The sequence below is a fragment of the Colobus angolensis genome, unplaced genomic scaffold (genome assembly GCF_000951035.1).
Source record: "Colobus angolensis palliatus isolate OR3802 unplaced genomic scaffold, Cang.pa_1.0 Scaffold15, whole genome shotgun sequence".
In the NCBI taxonomy this organism is placed as follows: domain Eukaryota; kingdom Metazoa; phylum Chordata; class Mammalia; order Primates; family Cercopithecidae; genus Colobus; species Colobus angolensis.
In genome coordinates, this window is record NW_012114599.1 from 10,121,628 (window position 1) to 10,140,648 (window position 19,021).

The 19,021-nt window shown below is 35.1% G+C and overlaps 1 protein-coding gene across 2 annotated transcripts in view; it reads left to right on the forward strand.

The window, feature by feature from the left end:
- Window positions 1-19,021, forward strand: part of MAP4K3 (mitogen-activated protein kinase kinase kinase kinase 3) — a 185,522-nt gene that overhangs the window by 119,862 nt on the left and 46,639 nt on the right. The window contains exons 13-16 of one of the 2 annotated variants that reach the window (XM_011935930.1): window positions 1,178-1,256; window positions 6,774-6,832; window positions 8,276-8,338; window positions 16,315-16,373. In XM_011935930.1, the coding sequence (XP_011791320.1) occupies window positions 1,178-1,256; window positions 6,774-6,832; window positions 8,276-8,338; window positions 16,315-16,373 (260 nt within the window). The remainder of the gene's footprint in view (window positions 1-1,177; window positions 1,257-6,773; window positions 6,833-8,275; window positions 8,339-16,314; window positions 16,374-19,021) is intronic. The other variant, XM_011935931.1, reaches the window with a different exon arrangement.

Sequence of the window (19,021 nt, forward strand, 5' to 3'; positions counted from 1 at the left end):
TGAATTTCATTTTCAAAAGAAATTTTTGAAAAAATACTATTTTCATATCCAGCCATCTGATTTGGTACATCTGAAGGGAAAATAATCAGTCAAGTCTCCAGTTCACCTCTGTTCTAAAGGATGAAATATGACCTCTGTGTACCTGGATAGCCTTTCTTATAATCGTTTGACTTCTTGAGTTAGTTATCAGTTTTGTTCCTGACATGCTAGAGATTCAGTTTTCAAAGGGTTTCTCTAAGTCATATTTTTTCAGCTTTTTCTTTTTCTAATGTTAGAGCCCTTGAAAAATCTCATATTGGACATTCAGATTGTAAGTTTTCCAGTATTCCTTTGCAATCACATTCAATTAGTTAGGGTCTGTAAATAATTTCAAGGTGTGAATCTTCTTTGCAAATTAAAGGCAAATAATTGAGTATTGGTATGTTTCCTACCCGTGGAAATTATAATGGTACATCTATAACCAAAAGAAACTGTGATGGAGTGGAAAGCGTTTTTTTAATGAAAAAAAATAAATAAAGCTTCTGAAAAACATAAAATACTATATGTTCACCTAAACATAAGTTACGTAATTTTTGCAGTCTTAGTTAAATTGGTTATAATTCAAATAGTGCCAAAAGTGAAACACAAACTATTATCCTACATCATGTATAAATGTCTGTGTGTGGTTTTTTAATATTATTTCAAAAAAATCCATAAATTGAAAAATAAACCTTAAAAGCCTTCTAAGCTCAACCATCATTAAATGATAGACGCCAATGGTAATGTTTACACTGTTGTATTTCCTTTCCCTTCAGAATTTCTTGATGTCAGAATAGATCCAGAATACTCAAGTGTACTTGATTCATCCTTGTAGAATGGATCTAGACAAGTCTGGTGTTGCACATACAAATAAGCAGAATATGTTACTAATTGTGTTTAATTTCGTATGTATTTAGCCAAAGAAGTGCCCTTTCTAGTACAAATAATAATTTATGTTGTGGATAATAAAAATATTTTTTCACCTTCATAGTTTGAGCTGTATTGTGGTTTGCTCTTTAAAAAAAAATTGCAAAGTGCTGTTTTGCTTTTGTTTTTACTTAAAATGAAGTTTGTTTTTTTTCCTGTTTGGGTAATTTTGTGGACCAAACTATAACTTGATTATCAAATGCTGCATATCATTGATTTTGTTCTTTTCTAGCCTCTTGTTGCTGTACCACATAGAATTCACTCAACAAGTAGAAATGTGAGAGAAGAAAAAACACGCTCAGAGATAAACTGTAAGTATATACTATACACAGTTTATGATTTAATGATAGAAAATAAGATTTTAAGTTATAATTTAGTTACAGTTATTTTTGTTTTATCTCCTTCTGAATAGTTTTTCTTACTAAACACTGTTAAAGGTAAAGTTTAATTAGGGCAGTAAGAATTTCATTTTCCTTATTCTTGTGGAATTTTTGGTGGCAGGGTGGGATGTGTTTTTGTTGTTACTGTTGGGGAGGAGAAGTTAATTCCTGAAATATGCAGGATAGAAGTAATAAGGGAGTGCTGTAAACTCCTATGTGCAGGTAACTCACCTAGAGAGCTTGTTAAATGCAGTTTCAGATTCAGTAGACCTGGGATGGGATCTGAGGTTCTACTAACAAGCTCCCACGTCATTCATGCACTCATGATCCAAGGGTAACAGAGAAGTAAAGGTCCACAAACTGCCCTAGCATCTGAGCAACCTGGAAACTTTTGAAAAGGGATTCTCAGGCAACACTTCTCCATAGAGTCCAATTCAATAGGTCTTGGATTGGCCCAGAAACCTTTTAAAATAGGCCTCCAGTTATTTCTTATGGGCAGCCAAGTTATGGGCCCACTAAGACAAACCATTCATTCACATGGGATCCAATACTGTCAGCTCATCAGTGATAAACTGCCAATAGGAATCCCTCGAACAATAGTGCCTTAACGTTTTTATTCCTTAGAAGCATTTATTCTCTGAGTTATGTGCTAGTGATACCTGGAAAGTGTGGTGGGTTATATAAAAAGCTTTTTATATACATATATATAAAACAAGCTTTTTAATATACAAGAAGTAATTATGAAGTATCTTTTTCGTTTCTTTAATATACAAAAAGTAATTAGAGGCCAGGTACAGTGGCTTATGCTTGTAATCCCAGCACTTTGGGAGGCCGAGGCAGGTAGATCACTTGAGGCCAGGAGTTCAAGACAAGCATGGCCAACTTGGCGAAACCCCGTCTCTATGTAAGCTACCAAAATTAGCCAGGCATGGTGATGTGCACCTGTAATCCCAGCTACTTGGGTGGCTGAGGTATGTATGAGAATCGCTTGAGCCTGGGAGGCCGAGTTTGCAGTGAGCCAAGATCCTGCCACTGCACTCCAGCCTGGGCAAAGAGCAAGATTCTGTCTGGTGGGGGGGGGAAGTAATTAGAGATTTCTTGCAGTTGATTTAGAAAACTTTATGTATTCAGTACTGTTGAAAATGTAATTTAAAGTGCTCTCTATCTTGTTATCTGATTTTATTAAAAAATTACATTGTCAGTCCCTTTATAGCATAGTATTTCTGAATCACTCTGTGGTAACATATCAGTGATTCTCAACTTCTAAGTGAATATGCATGTGTATGTTATTTCAAACTAGATGTCTAGGCCGGGCACAGGGACTCACACCTATAATCCCAGTACTTTTGGGAGGCCGAGGCAGGTGGATCACTTGAGGTCAGGAGTTGGAGACCAGCCTGACCAACATGGTGAAATCCTGCGTCTACTAAAAATACAAAAATTAGCCGGGCCTGTTGGTATGTGCCTGTAGTCCCAGCTACTCGGGAGGCTGAGGCAGGAGACTCACTTAAACCTGGGAAGCAGAGGGTTGCAGTGAGCCGAGATCCTGCCACTGCACTCCAGCCTTGGCGACAGTGTCTCAATTTAAAAAAAAAGAAAGGAAAAAAAAAGAACATCATATGAGAACTCATGGACACAAAGGGGAACAACAGACACTGGGGCCTACTTGAGGGTGAAGGGTTAGGAGGAGGGAGAAGATGAGAAAAAGTAACTATTGGGTACTAGGCTTAGTACCTGGGTGACGAAATAATCTGTACAATAAACCCTCATGATACAAGCTTTTTACCTATACAACAAACCTGCACATGTACCCCTGAACCTAAAATAAAAGTTTAAAAACTAAACATAAAAAAGAGCATGATAAACAGTGCTGCAGACTGGGATGATTGACCAATAGTTATTTGAAGAGTAACTGGAAGATTCTGTGGCAGAGGTTTGTCATAACTTTAGGGAATTTGAAGAGAGCAGAAGAGTGATACCAGTGTAAGGTTTGAATGTCCATAGGGACTTTGCTCCCTCTCTGCAAATGCATTCTCCACACAGAGTTCAAGTACAGTGGGAGTTATACAGTCTGGTGGGAGAAATGGGAATGTTCACAGGTGACAGTAACACAAGGCAGATAGATGCACAAGACTGTCTTCATGTAATTTTGTTACAGACTTAATTTTGGAATTTGAAGACAAGTATAGGTGAAAGCTGTTCAATAGGCCTTTATCAACATGAAGTATATGTTAGTTTTGATACCTTACTAAAAGTTATTTTGTAATCTTGGATGTGTGATCAATTGTGAACAATTAATGATGGACTCATTCTTAACCTACTTACCAGATCTAAGGGCCAAAATTTAATATCTGAGCCATTAACAGCTTAAAAGCATATACATACCCACACATAATTGGAGATATTACAGGGCTGTTTCTCAACCATTTTTTTCCTTATGCCTCCTGTTGCTAAATATTCAAATCCCATTGTCTTCTTTCATTGATATTAACGTTCACAATAAATTTACATACAAAGTTGAAATAAAACCATTAGAAAAGTGATTATGCTTTGAAATCTCACTCTTTTCCTCACCTTGGTTGCGAAGTTTTGGTTTTGGCTGAAACTCTTACTAGTTGAAATGTAATATATTGTGGCTGTTTGTTTTCTTTTTATTGTTCTATATTTTTTCCTCTGCTTTTATCTCAGGAGACTTGAGGGTTTTACCCAGATTATAAGATCAGATAATGATAATGAGCTATAGAAATAAAAGGTAAAGGTACTGAAACATTCAATACATTAGAACAGCAAAGAAAAAGAAAAGACGAGGGCCGGGCACAGTGGCTCAAGCCTGTAATCCCAGCACTTTGGGAGGCCGAGACGGGCGGATCACGAGGTCAGGAGATAGAGAACATCCTGGCCTACATGGTGAAACCCTGTCTCTACTAAAAAATACAAAAAACTAGCCGGGCGAGATGGCAGGCACCTGTAGTCTCAGCTACTCGGGAGGCTGAGGCAGGAGAATGGCCTAAACCCAGGAGGCGGAGCTTGCAGTGAGCCGAGATTGCGCCACTGCACTCCAGCCTGGGTAACAGAGCGAGACTCCTTCTCAAAAAAAAAAAAAAAAAAAAAAAAAAGACAAATCTAGTACAGTTAATCTATGTCCACTCTGGCTAGTTTATACTTTAGCTACAGTGGTTGTTTTTGGTTGTGTAGCAAACCCAAAATTTAGTAGTTTAAAACAATAAACATTTTTTAAATCAACTCCCATATATTTTAAATCCTATAAGACAGTATTATTGTCATTAACCATGGTCAATATTCATTTGTATTTATCTGTATATTTACTAATTTTTTGCTCTTCATTCAATACTGTATTTCTGTACCACCACTTATGGATCTCTTTTGATTAAATAATTCCTTTTAGTATTTCTTTTAGTATAAGTCTGAAGGTGTTGAATTTTCTCACTTTCTGTATATCTGCTCATATTAAACAATAAACATTTATTGTCTTTAATAGATTTTGAGAGTCAGGAATCCAGGACAGGTTAGCTGAATAATTCTGGTTCAAGGTCTCATAAAGTTGCACACAGGTATCAGCTAGGGCTGGAGTCATCTGAAGGCTTGACTGGACTGGAAGATTTACTTCCAAGCTCATTCATGTAACTGTTGGCCAGAGGCTTCACTTCCTTGCCAAGAGGCCTCTCTTTAGTGCTGCTCACAATGTAACTTCCTCCACAGCAAGTGATCCAACAGAGAGAGCCCAAGACAGAAACTTTATCTTGGACTTCATATACAGTTACTTCTACTCTGGTCTTTTGGTCACAGCCAACCCTGATCCAATGTGGAAGCGTTGTGAATACCAAGAGGGAGGAGTCACTGGGGACCATGTTACAGGCTGGCTTCCACAAGTACCCTGTATCAGCTGCTGTCTACCCACCTAAATACTGAGTTAAGATTGTCTCAGCCAGGCACGATTACAGCCAGACACCTGTAATCCCAGCACTTTCGGAGGCCAAGGTGGGCAGATCACCTGAGGTCAGGAGTTCCAGACCAGCCTGGCCAACATGGTGAAACCCTGTCTCTACTAAAAATACAAAAAATTAGCCTGGTGTAGTGGCTCACACCTGTAGTCCCAGCTACTCAGGAGGTTGAGGCACAAGAACCGCTTGAACCCAGGAGGTGGAGGTTGCAGTGAGCCGAGATTGTGCCATTGCACTCCGGCCTGGGCGACAAAAAGAGACTCCGTCTCAAAGAACAAAACGATACAAAAAAAGATTGTCTCTGTTTTATGCCTGGTCACAACAAAGTAGCAAGTTAGATCCTGATTGTACACACATATAATTTTGTTAATCATCTTCTTTTATTACTGTGGAAAAGGCCTAGAATTAACAAATTAGGCTTTAGCAGTTAATAAAGCAGACTTTATTGGGCTTTTTCCAGCTAATGTACAAATGGCCATCAGGTGCATGAAAATATGTTCGTCATCACTAATTGTAAAGAAAATACAAATCAAAGAAGAAAAACCCCAATGAGATATCATTTCACTAGTTTAAATGGCTGTTGTTAAAAAGCCAAAAAATAACACATGCTGGTGAAAATGCAGAGAAAACGGAACTCTTGTATGGCGGTTCCTCAAAAACTAAAAATAGAACTACCATATGATTCAGAACCACTGGATTACGCATCCAAAAGAAAGGATATCGGTATATGTAAAAGATATCTACACTCCCAAGTTTATTGCAGCATTATCACAATACCTAGGATAAAGAAACAACCTATATGTCCATCAACGGATGAATATATTTATATTCATACATTCAGGAAATGTATATATACACAACAGAATATTATTCAGTCATAAAAAAGAATGAAATCCTTTCATTTGCAACAACATGGATGGAACTGGAGGACATTAATGTTAAGTGACTAGGCATAGAAAGACAATGTCTCACGTTCTCATTCATATATGGTAGCTAAAAAAGTTGATCTCATGGAGGTAGAGTAGAATGATGGTTACCAGAGGCAGGAATGGGTAAGAGATAGGTGGATGAAAAGAGGTTGTTTCATAGGTACAAAAATAAAGTTAAATAGAAGGAATGCATTCTAGTGTTCGGTAGCAGAGTAGGGAAATTATAATTAACAATCATTTATTGTATACTTCAAAATAGTTAGAAGATTTGGAGTGTTCCCTAACACAAAGAAATGATAAATGTTTGATGTGATGGATATCCTAATTATCCTGTTTTGTTCATTACACACTGTCCACATGTATCAGAGTATCACATGCACCACCATGAATATTTACACTTATTAGTATCAGTTTTAAAAATTGAAAACAAAAATCTTTGGAGATCAGTGTGTGGTTGATGGTAGCATTAAATGTCTTTTAGCATAGAATAACTTTTTAAATTATTGTCATTAAGAATATAAAAACATCCTGGTTTTACTTTTTTTTTTCTTTTTTAGTTGGCCAAGTGAAATTTGATCCACCCTTAAGAAAGGAGACAGAACCACATCATGAACTTGTAAGTAGCGTAGCCTTAGAATGTTAATACTGAAAATAAATGTTTTAGTTTGTCTCTGTGATGTATTAGTACTGACCAAAAAAGCTAGCCGTTAATATTTTCAAAAACATTTAAGGTCCCAGTCTGGTCAACATAGTAAGACCCTGTCTCTACAAAACAATTTTAAAACTTAGTTGACATGGCGGTGTGTACTTGTAGTCCTAGCTACTTGGAAGGCTAGGGCGGGAGGATCCCTTGAGCCCAGGAATTCAAGGTTACAGTGAGCTATGATCGCACCACTGTACTCTAGCCTAGGCAAAAGTGTGAGACCTTGTCTTTAAAAACATAAAACAAAATTTTAAAAAGCTTGTGGGAAACAAAAAGGTAAGTAATTCTCAAATTCTTAATAAATAAATCTGTGTTGCTGAATATTTTCAAAATTATTTTAGGAGAAACTTACTAGTTTTACCATTCTCTGATTAAATGTTTTTAATGCTAGCTTTTAATTTTTTTTATTTTTTATTTTTTCTGTTTTTGAGGGGCTTTTTAAAATATGTATCTTTAGGATAAATGCCATGGTTTCCAAACATTAGAGTAGAGTCATATCTGTATAGAGGACTAAAACCTAGGGAGATGACACATACATAGTAAATGAAGTTTGTCATTCATTTAAGGCTTGCTATAATTTTATGAATATACTTTGCATGATTCTTTTGTTGTCTTATATACTCCTTTCCAGATAAATGATAATATATTAGATTCAGTCATAAAAGCAAAATACTTTGCAGCTATTTGAGATGTTAATATTCTGTAGAACGGTAAAAAATGAGACATTGGAAAATACAAAATTCTAAAGAAATTATTTTGCCAGAGTTCCATATGATGTCTGTTTCATTTTTTTTATTTGCTAGTTAATAAGAGAAAAAGTAACTTAATAAATACTAAGGATTGAAGTAGGAGCTTTCTTATTCAGTTTAATGCTTATTTTAGCTCTCTTGACTGAAGCATGCAAAGGGAGTCATTAGCCTTTACCTTATAGTTACTCTAATTCAGTGTACCAGTGTGGAGGAATAGAATGTTAAAGAAAAAGTCTTAAAATGATCATATTGTAATACCAAAGCCTGACATTTATGAAGAGGGGTGGAGAAAATTAAGAAAAAGTAGTCATGATATTTATAAATGCTAATTGTGTTTTGTTAAGGCAGTTTGAGTTTGTTTTTTGTTTCCCTTTGTAAGTTGGCATTGCCTGTATTTAAATTCTGTACTAATTTAGTAACTGCATTTTAGAGCAAAATTGTTGGAATGTTGCTTTTTTAGAAGCTGCCTAATACAGTTTGACTTTCCATTTGCCTTAATAAAATTATATTAGCAGGACTTACTTCGTTTGTGAAAGTTTCCCTTTGTGAATTTGTGGCTTTTAGTCTAAGCATAAATAACTTGGGTTTCTTGGTCTCTGCTAAACAGCCCGACAGTGATGGTTTTTTGGACAGTTCAGAAGAAATATACTACACTGCAAGATCTAATCTGGTATTTCTCATCTTCTGATTTTCTTTGTCAGCATTGTTTTAGTCTTAATTGTTTTCTTTTAAGATCAAACATTTTGTCCAGTTAAAGCATTGTTTTATAAGTTGCTATCATTTAGCAAACTTCCATATATTAAGAATTGTGGCAATTTTTTCCCATAACAAGTTACATATGTATATCTACCTATTCAAATATAATGCTGTAGTGATAAATAAACATACTTGTCTTTTTTATGAAAAATGTTAATGTTTAATTTTCTCATTCGTATATTAAGGTTTTTTTTTTAAAGAAATGGCATTTCCCTGTAAAAATGTCCAGTTTAATGATGTAACTTGTTTTAATGAATTAGAAACCACCCATCCACATATATATATAAACTATTTATATGTTATATGGTACATATATTCATATGTATTACATATATAATATATATTCATATATCATATGGCACACACATATATTATTCATATAATATATGGTACATATTTAATTTGTAAAAATAATTTGCTCCTACATTAACAATGAAATCATTCTCAGATGAAGTTTTAATTTTTCAGCGTTACTATCATGTCTGGTTTCCTTAGGACAAAATTTAGATTATAAAGTATTCCTGAAGTTATAAATACTGTCTTACCATTACATAAGAAAAAATGAGAAATTGATGCGATTAAATATTACATAAATAATAGTTGTTATTAAGTAAATAGTTCTTTCTGCTACTGTGGTTGGCGAGAGCCCCAGGTTACCCACATATTTACTCCCAGATTCTACTTCTGACTTTTAAATGGAGTTTTCTTCTCTTTCCTTCCTCTTTACCTTAGTAACATACATCTTTCAATTTGGGTTGGCTTAAATGATTCTTTATGTAAATTTTTTAATCTAGGACTTCTGACATTTGTAAAATATAAAAGAGATTTTAGACATAATTTCCCTTCTTTAGAGAGGTTGCTGTCTTATTGGACAGAATGTACTTAAACATTCAAACTCTTACCCATGCAACAAAATCCATAATGGCTTGCCAAAATTTTGCCAAGTGGCAAGTGTTGGTGAGGGGAAGCTAACATACAGTAAGTATTGTAGAGATGAGAGAAGGAGAAGAGCTTTGGGGCCCATGTGGCTTATCTGGCTTCTGGGAGGGACTAAGACTAATGTCAGTATTGTGTAGGAACATTGTAGATTCTTCAGGAAGAAAAGGGACAGATGCTGGCTCTGTTTCACAGGAATTGGAAACAATTGCTGGCACAGAGCACAGGTTTGAGAGATGTCAGGCGGACAGCTGAGATTTTGGAATTACACTAATCTGGGATTCCTTTTTTAAAAAGTAGATTTAAATTATCAAAGAGGAAGTGATAGATGAAACCACGAAATTACATATGTTCCCCATTGTTACATCTGAAAAAAGAGTGCGAAAAACTGGTTACCATAGTGGATGATGCCTGTGTTTAACATTCAGGTAGAACCAACATTGGAGGTAGGAAAGAAGCAGTTGAAAAGCTAGGAGAGCCAGTAAACGCACTGTCTCAAAAAAAAGAGGGGATGTGTTCAATGGCCTAAAGAGACAAAATGTGTGAGAATTAAGTATGAACCCATAGGGCCAAGTGAGATAGAATGTCTGAAGAAAACACAGTTGGTGATTGCTGGATTGAAAATGTCTTCAGAATTAGACATCTAGGGTAGAATGACAATTAGTGAAATTTATTGCAGAAATAAAGACAACACAACATTTTGAATTGATTCTAGTATTTATTAATATCCTCCATGTAGAAAAGATAACAACAAAACTGGAAACATAGTACTTTAAAATTACAGAAACTCGACCGAGCACGGTGGCTCACGCCTGTAATCCCAGCATTTTGGGAGGCTGAGGCGGGCAGATCACAAGGTCAAGAGATTGAGACCGTCCTGGCCAACATGGTCAAACCCTGTCTCTACTGAAAATACAAAAAATTAGCTGGGCGTGGTGGCATGTGCTTGTAGTCCCAGCTACTTGGGAGACTGAGGCAGGAGAATTCGCTTGAACCTGGGAGGTGGAAGTTGCAGTGAGCCAGGATTGTGCCACTGCACTCCAGACTGGCAACAGAGTGAGACTCCATCTTTAAAAAAAAAAAAAAAAAAAAAAATTACAAATACTCTTTTCTCTGACACATGTGGAACTAGCCTAGTAACTTGAATAAGTTACCATATTGTGGCTTTGTTCCCTGTAACTGCTCCCACCTTCATCCCTGCTCCCTGCCCTGTAATCAGGAGTTTCTTGTGGTACAGAGGAGCAGTTGAGGGGGTCTTGTGACAATGGAGGGATTTAGGGACTGTTAGGATAGTTCTGGCAGAAGAGGATGAATGAAATATCTGTCAGAGTATACAGCTTATAAAATCAACCTTAAAGCTCACTCCCAGTGGAACAAAAGCTAACATTTATCTACAGGATTTTATATACCAGACATTATTCTAAGCATTTTAAATATGTTAGTATTCTTGTTTTACAAATGAGGTGATTTAAAGTGCAAAGAAGCTGAAATTCGTTACTCTTTAACTAGGAATAGCAGAACTGGGATTCCTAAGCAGCCTGACTCAGGAATTCAAAATTAAAGCACTGTGCTGTATCGCCTCTACCCAACATCATCGGTATATGTTTTTAAAGTAAAATCATACTGGGCCCCCCACCTTTTAAAAATAAATATGTATGTCCGACTGTTATGTTTTGTTTTGTTTTGGTTTTTTATTGTGACTGCTCTCCATCTTCAGAATGATTTCATTTTCCCAAACTAAAACTCTATACTCATGAAACAATAACTCCCCATTCCTTTTTCCTTCCAGCCCCTGGCAGTGAACACTGTTTTCTGACTATGAATTTGACTTCTCTAGTTATCTTGTATAAGTGAAATCATAGCATATTTGTTCTTTTGTGACTGGCTCACTACTTAGCATAATTTCATAATATCTTCAGGGTTCCTCCGTGTTGCAGCATGTGTCAGAATTTCCTTTTTAAGGCTGAATAATACTCCATTGCATGTAAATACCACGTTCTGTTTATACATTCATCTATTGATAGACAGTATTGTGAATAATGCTGTTATAAACATGGATATACAAATATCTGTTTGAGTCCCTGCTTTCAACTCTTTTGATATGTAACTAGAAATGGACGTGTAGTTCTATCTTTAATTTTTTGAGAAACTGCCATACTATTTTCCACAGCAGCTGCAACATTTTTACATTTCCACCAGCAATGCACATGACTTGTAATTTCTCCACCTCCTCATCAACACTTGTTATTATCCTCTGTTTTGTTTTGTTTTTAACTTTTGATAATAGCTATCCTAATGGGTATGAAGTAGCCACAGTTATTTCTGTGTTCTAATGTTATCAATTCTAAAATCTTGGCACTATGAACAAGATTTCTTCTCTTACAAATGCTTGTGGCTGACCACTAAAAGCCTGAGGAATCCAAAATGTCTGGCTCTCATCTTAGCTGGCAATTGGCACCAAGGTAAAAACCTTAAATTCCTTTGGGACCAGAAGGAACATTTACCCCTTTAAAGACCTTGCTGCCTAAACATTCCATATTACCCATGATTTCTGGTTGTTATAAATGCCAACTGTACTTATTTTATGATTTTGTAAATGAATTTAGAATATTGTATTTCAACTTTTGTGCTATCCAAAAGTGCTCTTGTAAAACAAACAAACAAACAGAATAATCAGGTAATTAATATACGAAGCCAGAAGAATAGGGCTTGATTTTTTAGAATTGACAGTATGAGAATTTTTGAAAGATGCCTAAGTTTAAAACAAAAACTCACTGTAAATTAATTAAAAGAGTTTTGCCCATAACCATAAAAATTGGTTTGTCTGATTGGCAAAATGCTGTCTTCAGATTAAAAGGTTATATTACACATCCATCTTAACTGATGCTATTTTTTTCTAATTTGCATAGTTTTACTGGCTATTTAAGCCCATATACCAATAAAAAAAATAGAAAGTTAATTCTGTATAAAAGACTATGTTGACCCGGCGCGGTAGCTCACGCCTATAATCCCAGCACTTTGGGAGGCCGAGGCGGGCGGATCACTTGAGGTCAGGAGTTTGAGACCAGCCTGGCCAACATGGCAAAACCCCGTCTCTACTGAAAATACAAAAATTAGCTGGGCATGGTGGTACATGTCTGTAATTCCAGCTACTTGAAAGGCTGAGGCAGAAGAATTTCTTGAACCCAGAAGGCAGAGGTTGCAGGGAGCTGAGATCACGCCTCTGCACTCCAGCTTGGGCGACAAAGCAAGACTCCATCTCAAAAACAAACAAAAACCCAAAGAACACTGTGTTAATGGCTATGGAGGGGAATAAATAAATAGTAACATAATCATTGCTCTGAAGAAGTATATAGTATACCTCACCTTGCCAGTATTCATTTCCGAGCCTGCAGTACAAAAGTCATGTTATTCAATTTTCAGGCTCCTTAATCTGCTTTTGTTAGTCAGAATCCTAACTTGATCAGTTAATATTCTGACTCTACTTGCTTTTCTGACTTTTTAAGAAATAAAAAATCTTTGAATTATCCTGGATCCATCCCCTCTCTATTTCTATAAATCATCTACTGCATTACAAGGTATCTCACTAACAACCTTATTTGTGCCATAATTTTCTCATTTTTGATGGGAAAATATTTCTCCTGTTCTCTCTTTTTCTTGATCAAGATATATTGCTCAAGTATTTTTTTCTTTTGTGTTTTTGTAGTGAACTGTATCAATTCTATTGACTTCCTGCTGCTTTCTCATCAGGTATAGACTTAAATCTCCCAAGGGGATTTTTTTTAAAACTACAATAAGATGTTTTTTGGTCATATGCTTTTCCTTTTCCAGTGCTCCATGTTATATCCTTTGTTCACTTCCAGTTTTCTCACACGAAATAATCTCCCGTTCATTAAAATGAACTATTGAAATTAGGACTTTGCAACCTAAAAAGATATTTTAATTGGGCTAGGATAACGATCTTGAACTTTTAATCTGTACTAGGTTATTGCATGTTTTCAGCACTTGTTACTTATTTGACTCTACTGTGTAAACATTGTCATTCACTAACAAGTTGATGCCTGATTAGCGCTACTAACTTTTTTTATGCTGGCATACTCAAGTGTTTCTTATTTAGCTTATAAAGAATGGCCATAGGATACCATCATCTTCGGATAGTTTGAGTGCCTTTCCAAGCATTATTTTGGTAGCATTTTTCTGATATGGAATAACTTCCAAATCCTTTTTGAAAAGCATTTTAGATCAGTCTTTCTTGGACTGCCCCAAAGACGTATAATTAACTACTAACTTTGCCCTGGTTTCCGTTTTGTTCCTTTCCTTTTTATTTCTTCTCATTTTCCTTATCTGATTTTCTGTCTGAATTCCTGTCAGATAATAGGTGCTTGGTAAACAATGGTTGTATTAAATGAGATTAGAAACGTTTTAGAAGGATTTAAAGTAATATTTTACTTATGGTATTCCTGGCACATTGTTTTAGTTCCATGGTTGCTATAACATAGTTTAGGGAGAAGAAATTGTTAAAGAATGAGCCCTTTTGAATTTCACCTTTCCTGGTAAGACTTGGGACATGACCCATTTAATCATCAGACTTGGATCTATCTACAACTTCTCTCCTGGCCTGAATGTTGTTCTCTATATGAGCCTATGCTCAATTTTCTATTAATGTATTGCCTTAGTTATTTTAGATACTTTTCTTACCTTTCTAAATATACTGCTGATCTCAGTTTTTTTGTTTTTTGTTTTTTTTTAATTAATTAATTTATTTTTTTTGAGATGGAGTCTCTCTCTTTCACCAGGCTGAAGTGCAGTGGCGTGATCTCAACTCACTGCAACCTCCGCCTCCCAGGTTCAAGCAATTCTCCTGCCTCAGCCTCCCAAGTAGCTGGGACTACAGGCTCGAGCCACCACGCCCAGCTAATTTTTTGTATTTTTAGTAGAGATGGGTTTTCACCATGTTGGCCAGGATGGTCTCTACCTCCTGACCTCATGATCCACCCGCCTCGGCCTCCCAAAGTGCTAGGATTACAGGCGTGAGCCACCGTGCCCAGCCTGTTTCCTTTATTTTTAATCATTATTACCAACCTTTTACTTGTCATGTATCAGATGAGCTGAATATTCTGTGACACATCTGTGTTTATATAACACAAGCCATGGCCACTCCACACGAATGTGTGCTTTTGGAAGCTGTCATTCGATTAAAGGCTTAGAGATTATATTGGCTAAAAATGTAGCTGGTCTGATAGAGGGCCCAGTTATCCATAGCTGAAGAAAACAAATTTTGTGTTTGTTTAACTTAGTACTTCTCTTTACTGAATACTGCAGTTTAAGGATTCAATAGTAAAGTCATGACCACTTAAACTGTGCAGTTTTGTGGTAACAATGATTTTATCTTATTAAGATCTATCATTACAAATTAGAGTACAGATGTCCTTTTTCATTAGAATTTCGTGTGATACCAGTGTGACAGTCAACTAATCTTTTTTATGATGTGTTATCTTTTCTGACACTGATAAGAACACTTACTGTTATGCATGGAAGAACACGAATATTGAAGAAGACAAAATTTGAGTCTTGTCGTAAACCAGGATTTTGATTTTAATTTTCATCAGATATTTTTTTGACAGATCTTGGAATATTTAAATTTTAAAGTGCTTTTCTCTTAAATGTAATGTATTGCTTAAAATCCTTATATTCTGAGGCTTAGTATGTTTTGTGATTTAGAATTAGCTTTATGTATGTTAATGAGGCTGAGGTTTTATTTATGGGAAAATAAACAGTTGGCATTTGAACAAGCATTTATTTATGGTGCAGTCAGTCAGTTTGTGCCAGGAACAATGCTAGACCATAGGCTGTAAGGAAAGAAGATAGATTTGATCATTTCCCATTTTTTAAGGAGCTCACTTTTACGAACATGTAAATAGATTAAAATGCAGCATAAGTGCTAGAGGAGCTCTGTGTGTTGAATGCTGTGGAGACTTGGAGAAGGCTGCAGATAATCTTCCCTGGCAATCTTGGAAGGTGGCTGCTCCAGGGTGACTTTTGTGTTAAGCCCTGATTATGAATCTGAGAATATCTTGTAAAAGTAAAAAAGCACTTTAAATATGCTATATTCTAATGTAAATAAGATTCATTTTTAAAATGTCAAATATTCCCCCTTAATGGTTAAAACAGTGCGTAGATTACCATGACTCTTTAAGAAGGGGACAAAAGGCAGCTAAATTTACTTCATGCTTTTCATGGTTGTTGGAAAGCAGGTTTCTTTTTCTCAAGAAGGCATTTGAGTTGAGCATGTGTACTGTTCATCCTTTTAAATGTTAATTCTTAACACTCTATAACCCACAGCATTAAGTCGGAAAGTGTTTAAATAGTTGAGGAACTGCCTTAATACTCATTTGAAGTTTTGCTTTTATACTCTTAAAAAATTATTAAAAGTCCTTCAATACAGTGTATAATATTGTACAAGTTCATATATGTAATTTACTTTTAAAATAACACCTAATTTTATATTTTAAAAAATTATTACCTACATGAAATAGCAGTAGAGATATGTGAATGTGTATATATACATAATTATTTTAGATACTATATACAAAGTAAACCAAGATTTTTGTTGCTTCTTCACTTCTCTGAACATTTTTGCTTTATTATAACTGGAGAATAAATACCTTATTTGAGCTTTTCTCTTTCTAAAAACTGATTTTTCCAAAAGTTAATTAAAGTAACAGTAACCAAAAATGAAACTTTGCATATATTATTCAGAAAAATTCCAAGAAAAACACTCAAATAATAAAATACTTAGGACTATGAACTCATGAAATCCTTCTTTTTTAAGAATGTATAGCAATACAGATTTATTTGGGGGTCTGGGGCTTGTCCTTTAAAAATAATATATATTAATGTATCATGGTATGTTTATACCACTCTTGTGCTAAATATTTTATTTTGTACTATTAGGATCTGCAACTGGAATATGGACAAGGACACCAAGGTAGTTACTTTTTAGGTGCAAACAAGTAAGTAAAGTTCTTTTAAAACTTAATTTAAATTCAAGAATGATTAAGTTGTCTTTAATATTGTATTTTAATATTTAAGGTAGAAAATTGTATTAGGCTGGTAGATATATTTTACAATATACATTTAACGTTTTTCCGTTGCTTCCTTGCTCATTATTTAGTTAATAGTTGTCATAATGGGAAGCATCAACATAATTTTTTTATATCAAGCTACTTTGCTGATCTTGTATGTTAGAGAAAAACCACGTGTATTGCCACTGAAGGCAGATGTATGTTTTAGCAATTTATTTCTAAAATTGATCTGTTTATTTCTTGTAAAACTTGCTTTGATACATCTCTAAGATGAGTTGGTCACTGAAAACAGCTAGAATTATTCATACAACTTAGAAATCTTAACTTTTTGGCTATAAGGCTTTCTTAAAGTAAGATAGTAGTTAAAATGTGTGTCTGAATTCTTAAAAGTTACCAGTCTATGCAGTAAATAAATTCAACAGTTATTTAATGCCTCTTCTACACCAGGCACTATCTAGTTGATAGAGGCACACAGGTTAAAAGGCAGCTTACAGACATTAACAATTTAAATTGTTCATTTGCCAGGTATGATGGGAGACAGAAGTTTACTATTCCTCTTAGAGTCTCATTTTCTAAGTTTGTGGATAAATTATCATAAAAACTAATTTATAAGGGAATATAATTTAAATTACCAAGATCTTCCAGCAATGCATATATTATTTTAATAATCAGAACAACTTAAAATTTCTTTTTTTTTTTGAAGCAGGCTAGTCTCACTCTGTTGCCCAGGCGAGAATGCAGTGATGTGATCTCGGCTCACTGCAACCTCCACCTCCCAGGTTCAAGTGATTCTCACGCCCCAGCCTCCCAGTAGCTGGGGCTACAAGCGCCCACCACCATGCCAAGCTAATTTTTTGTATTTTTGTAGAGCCTGGGTTTCACCATGTTGGCCAGTCTGGTCTCAAACTCCTGGCCTCAAGTGATGCATCAGCCTCAGCCTCCCAGAAGGTGCTAAGATTACAGGTGTGAGCCACTATGCCTCGCAAAATTTCAAAATATTATTTCAGTTGCATTAGAGAGTTGAGACATATATATTCCCATATTTTAAGTTAAGCAGTTGAGAAATAGTAACTAAAGACAAATAGCTTAGTTTTAAGGGTAATAATGCAAAATCATGTTTCTTTTTTTAAATAAACTAAATACCAAATGTTTAATTTTTTACTTAAATATGCTATCCTTTCCTAACACAGAGAAAAGGCTTTAATAACAACCTACAGAAATATATTAGTTTTTATTTAAACTGAACTTCAGTTAAATACTATCAGAATTTTAAAAATATTATTAGCTTTGATACTATTATTAAGTCATTATTATTATTAGCATTTATGTTTATTAAAATGGAAAGTAAATGTAAAATTTTCTTGGTAGAAAAATGAAATTTTACCTAAATGGTAGCTATTTGTGATTTATAAATTGTCTTAGTTTGTTGGTGAAAAACAAAGGAAAGTTTGTCTCATAGTGGATTAGCAAATAAAAAAAATTTTGAAGAGTTTTTATGTTATTTTCTCTAAACATGAGGTCACTAATTTTAAGGACCTTGTTAGCCAATTTTAGTGTATTTTAAGACACTGAAAAATTTGGGAAAATATTTTTTACCTTTTTTGATTCATTTGAAATATATTTTAAAAATTTGTACATGCAAAGTACAAAAAAAGAAATGTAGCCCCTCACTAAATGCCTTTCCAGATTCCTTAGTTCCCATTGTCTGATTTCTGATTGTTAGACATTTTCATAGTGTATAGTTATTTTGGCTAGGTAAAATGTTAATAATTTGCCCAACCTTCATTTTTTTATTAATTGGATACCTGCTTAAGGAACTGTATTCTATATAACGAACCCTTGGCAAGGTAGGTTGGCCAAAAGTTTGCTCTTTGGCTGTGTTTCATGTGTAGGTTTATACATACATGTGACATGAGCATGGATGTAGCACTCCTCTTGCTGTATTGATATGTCTGCTTTATTCTTGTGATTAGGCAGTGTTTTAAAAAAAGGTATTTCCTGCTTTCTCCATAGGTGATCAGGCAGACAGATTTCCATTGATGGGTTTCTACCTATTCCAGACCATGCAGGAACTATCTAATTAGAATTGTTAACATAGGACTTTTCTTTTTCTAACAGGAAGCATATGTATTTTGACTTATACTTACTTGTCTCCTTTTCTTTGGAATTCTAATCTCACTAAGGTCAGCTTTTCTGATAATTTATTTAAAACCAACAAAATACTATTTTTAAAAGAAAACACTAGGCTGGGAACGGTAACTCATGCCTGTAATCCCAGCACTTTGGGAGGCTGAGGCGAGTGGATCAGGAGATTGAGACCAGCCTGGCCAACATGGCAAAACCCTGTCTCTACTAAAAATACAAAAATGACCTGGACATGGTGGCACATGCCTGAGGTCCCAGCTGCTCGGGAGGCTGAGGCAGGGGAATCACTTGAACCCAGAAGGTGGCAGTTGCAGCAAGCCGAGATCATGCCATTGCACTCTAGCCTGGGAGACAAGAGTGAAACTCCGTCTCAAAAAAAAAAAAAAAGAAAAGAAAAGAAAACATTAAATTACTTATGTTTTGTTTTAATT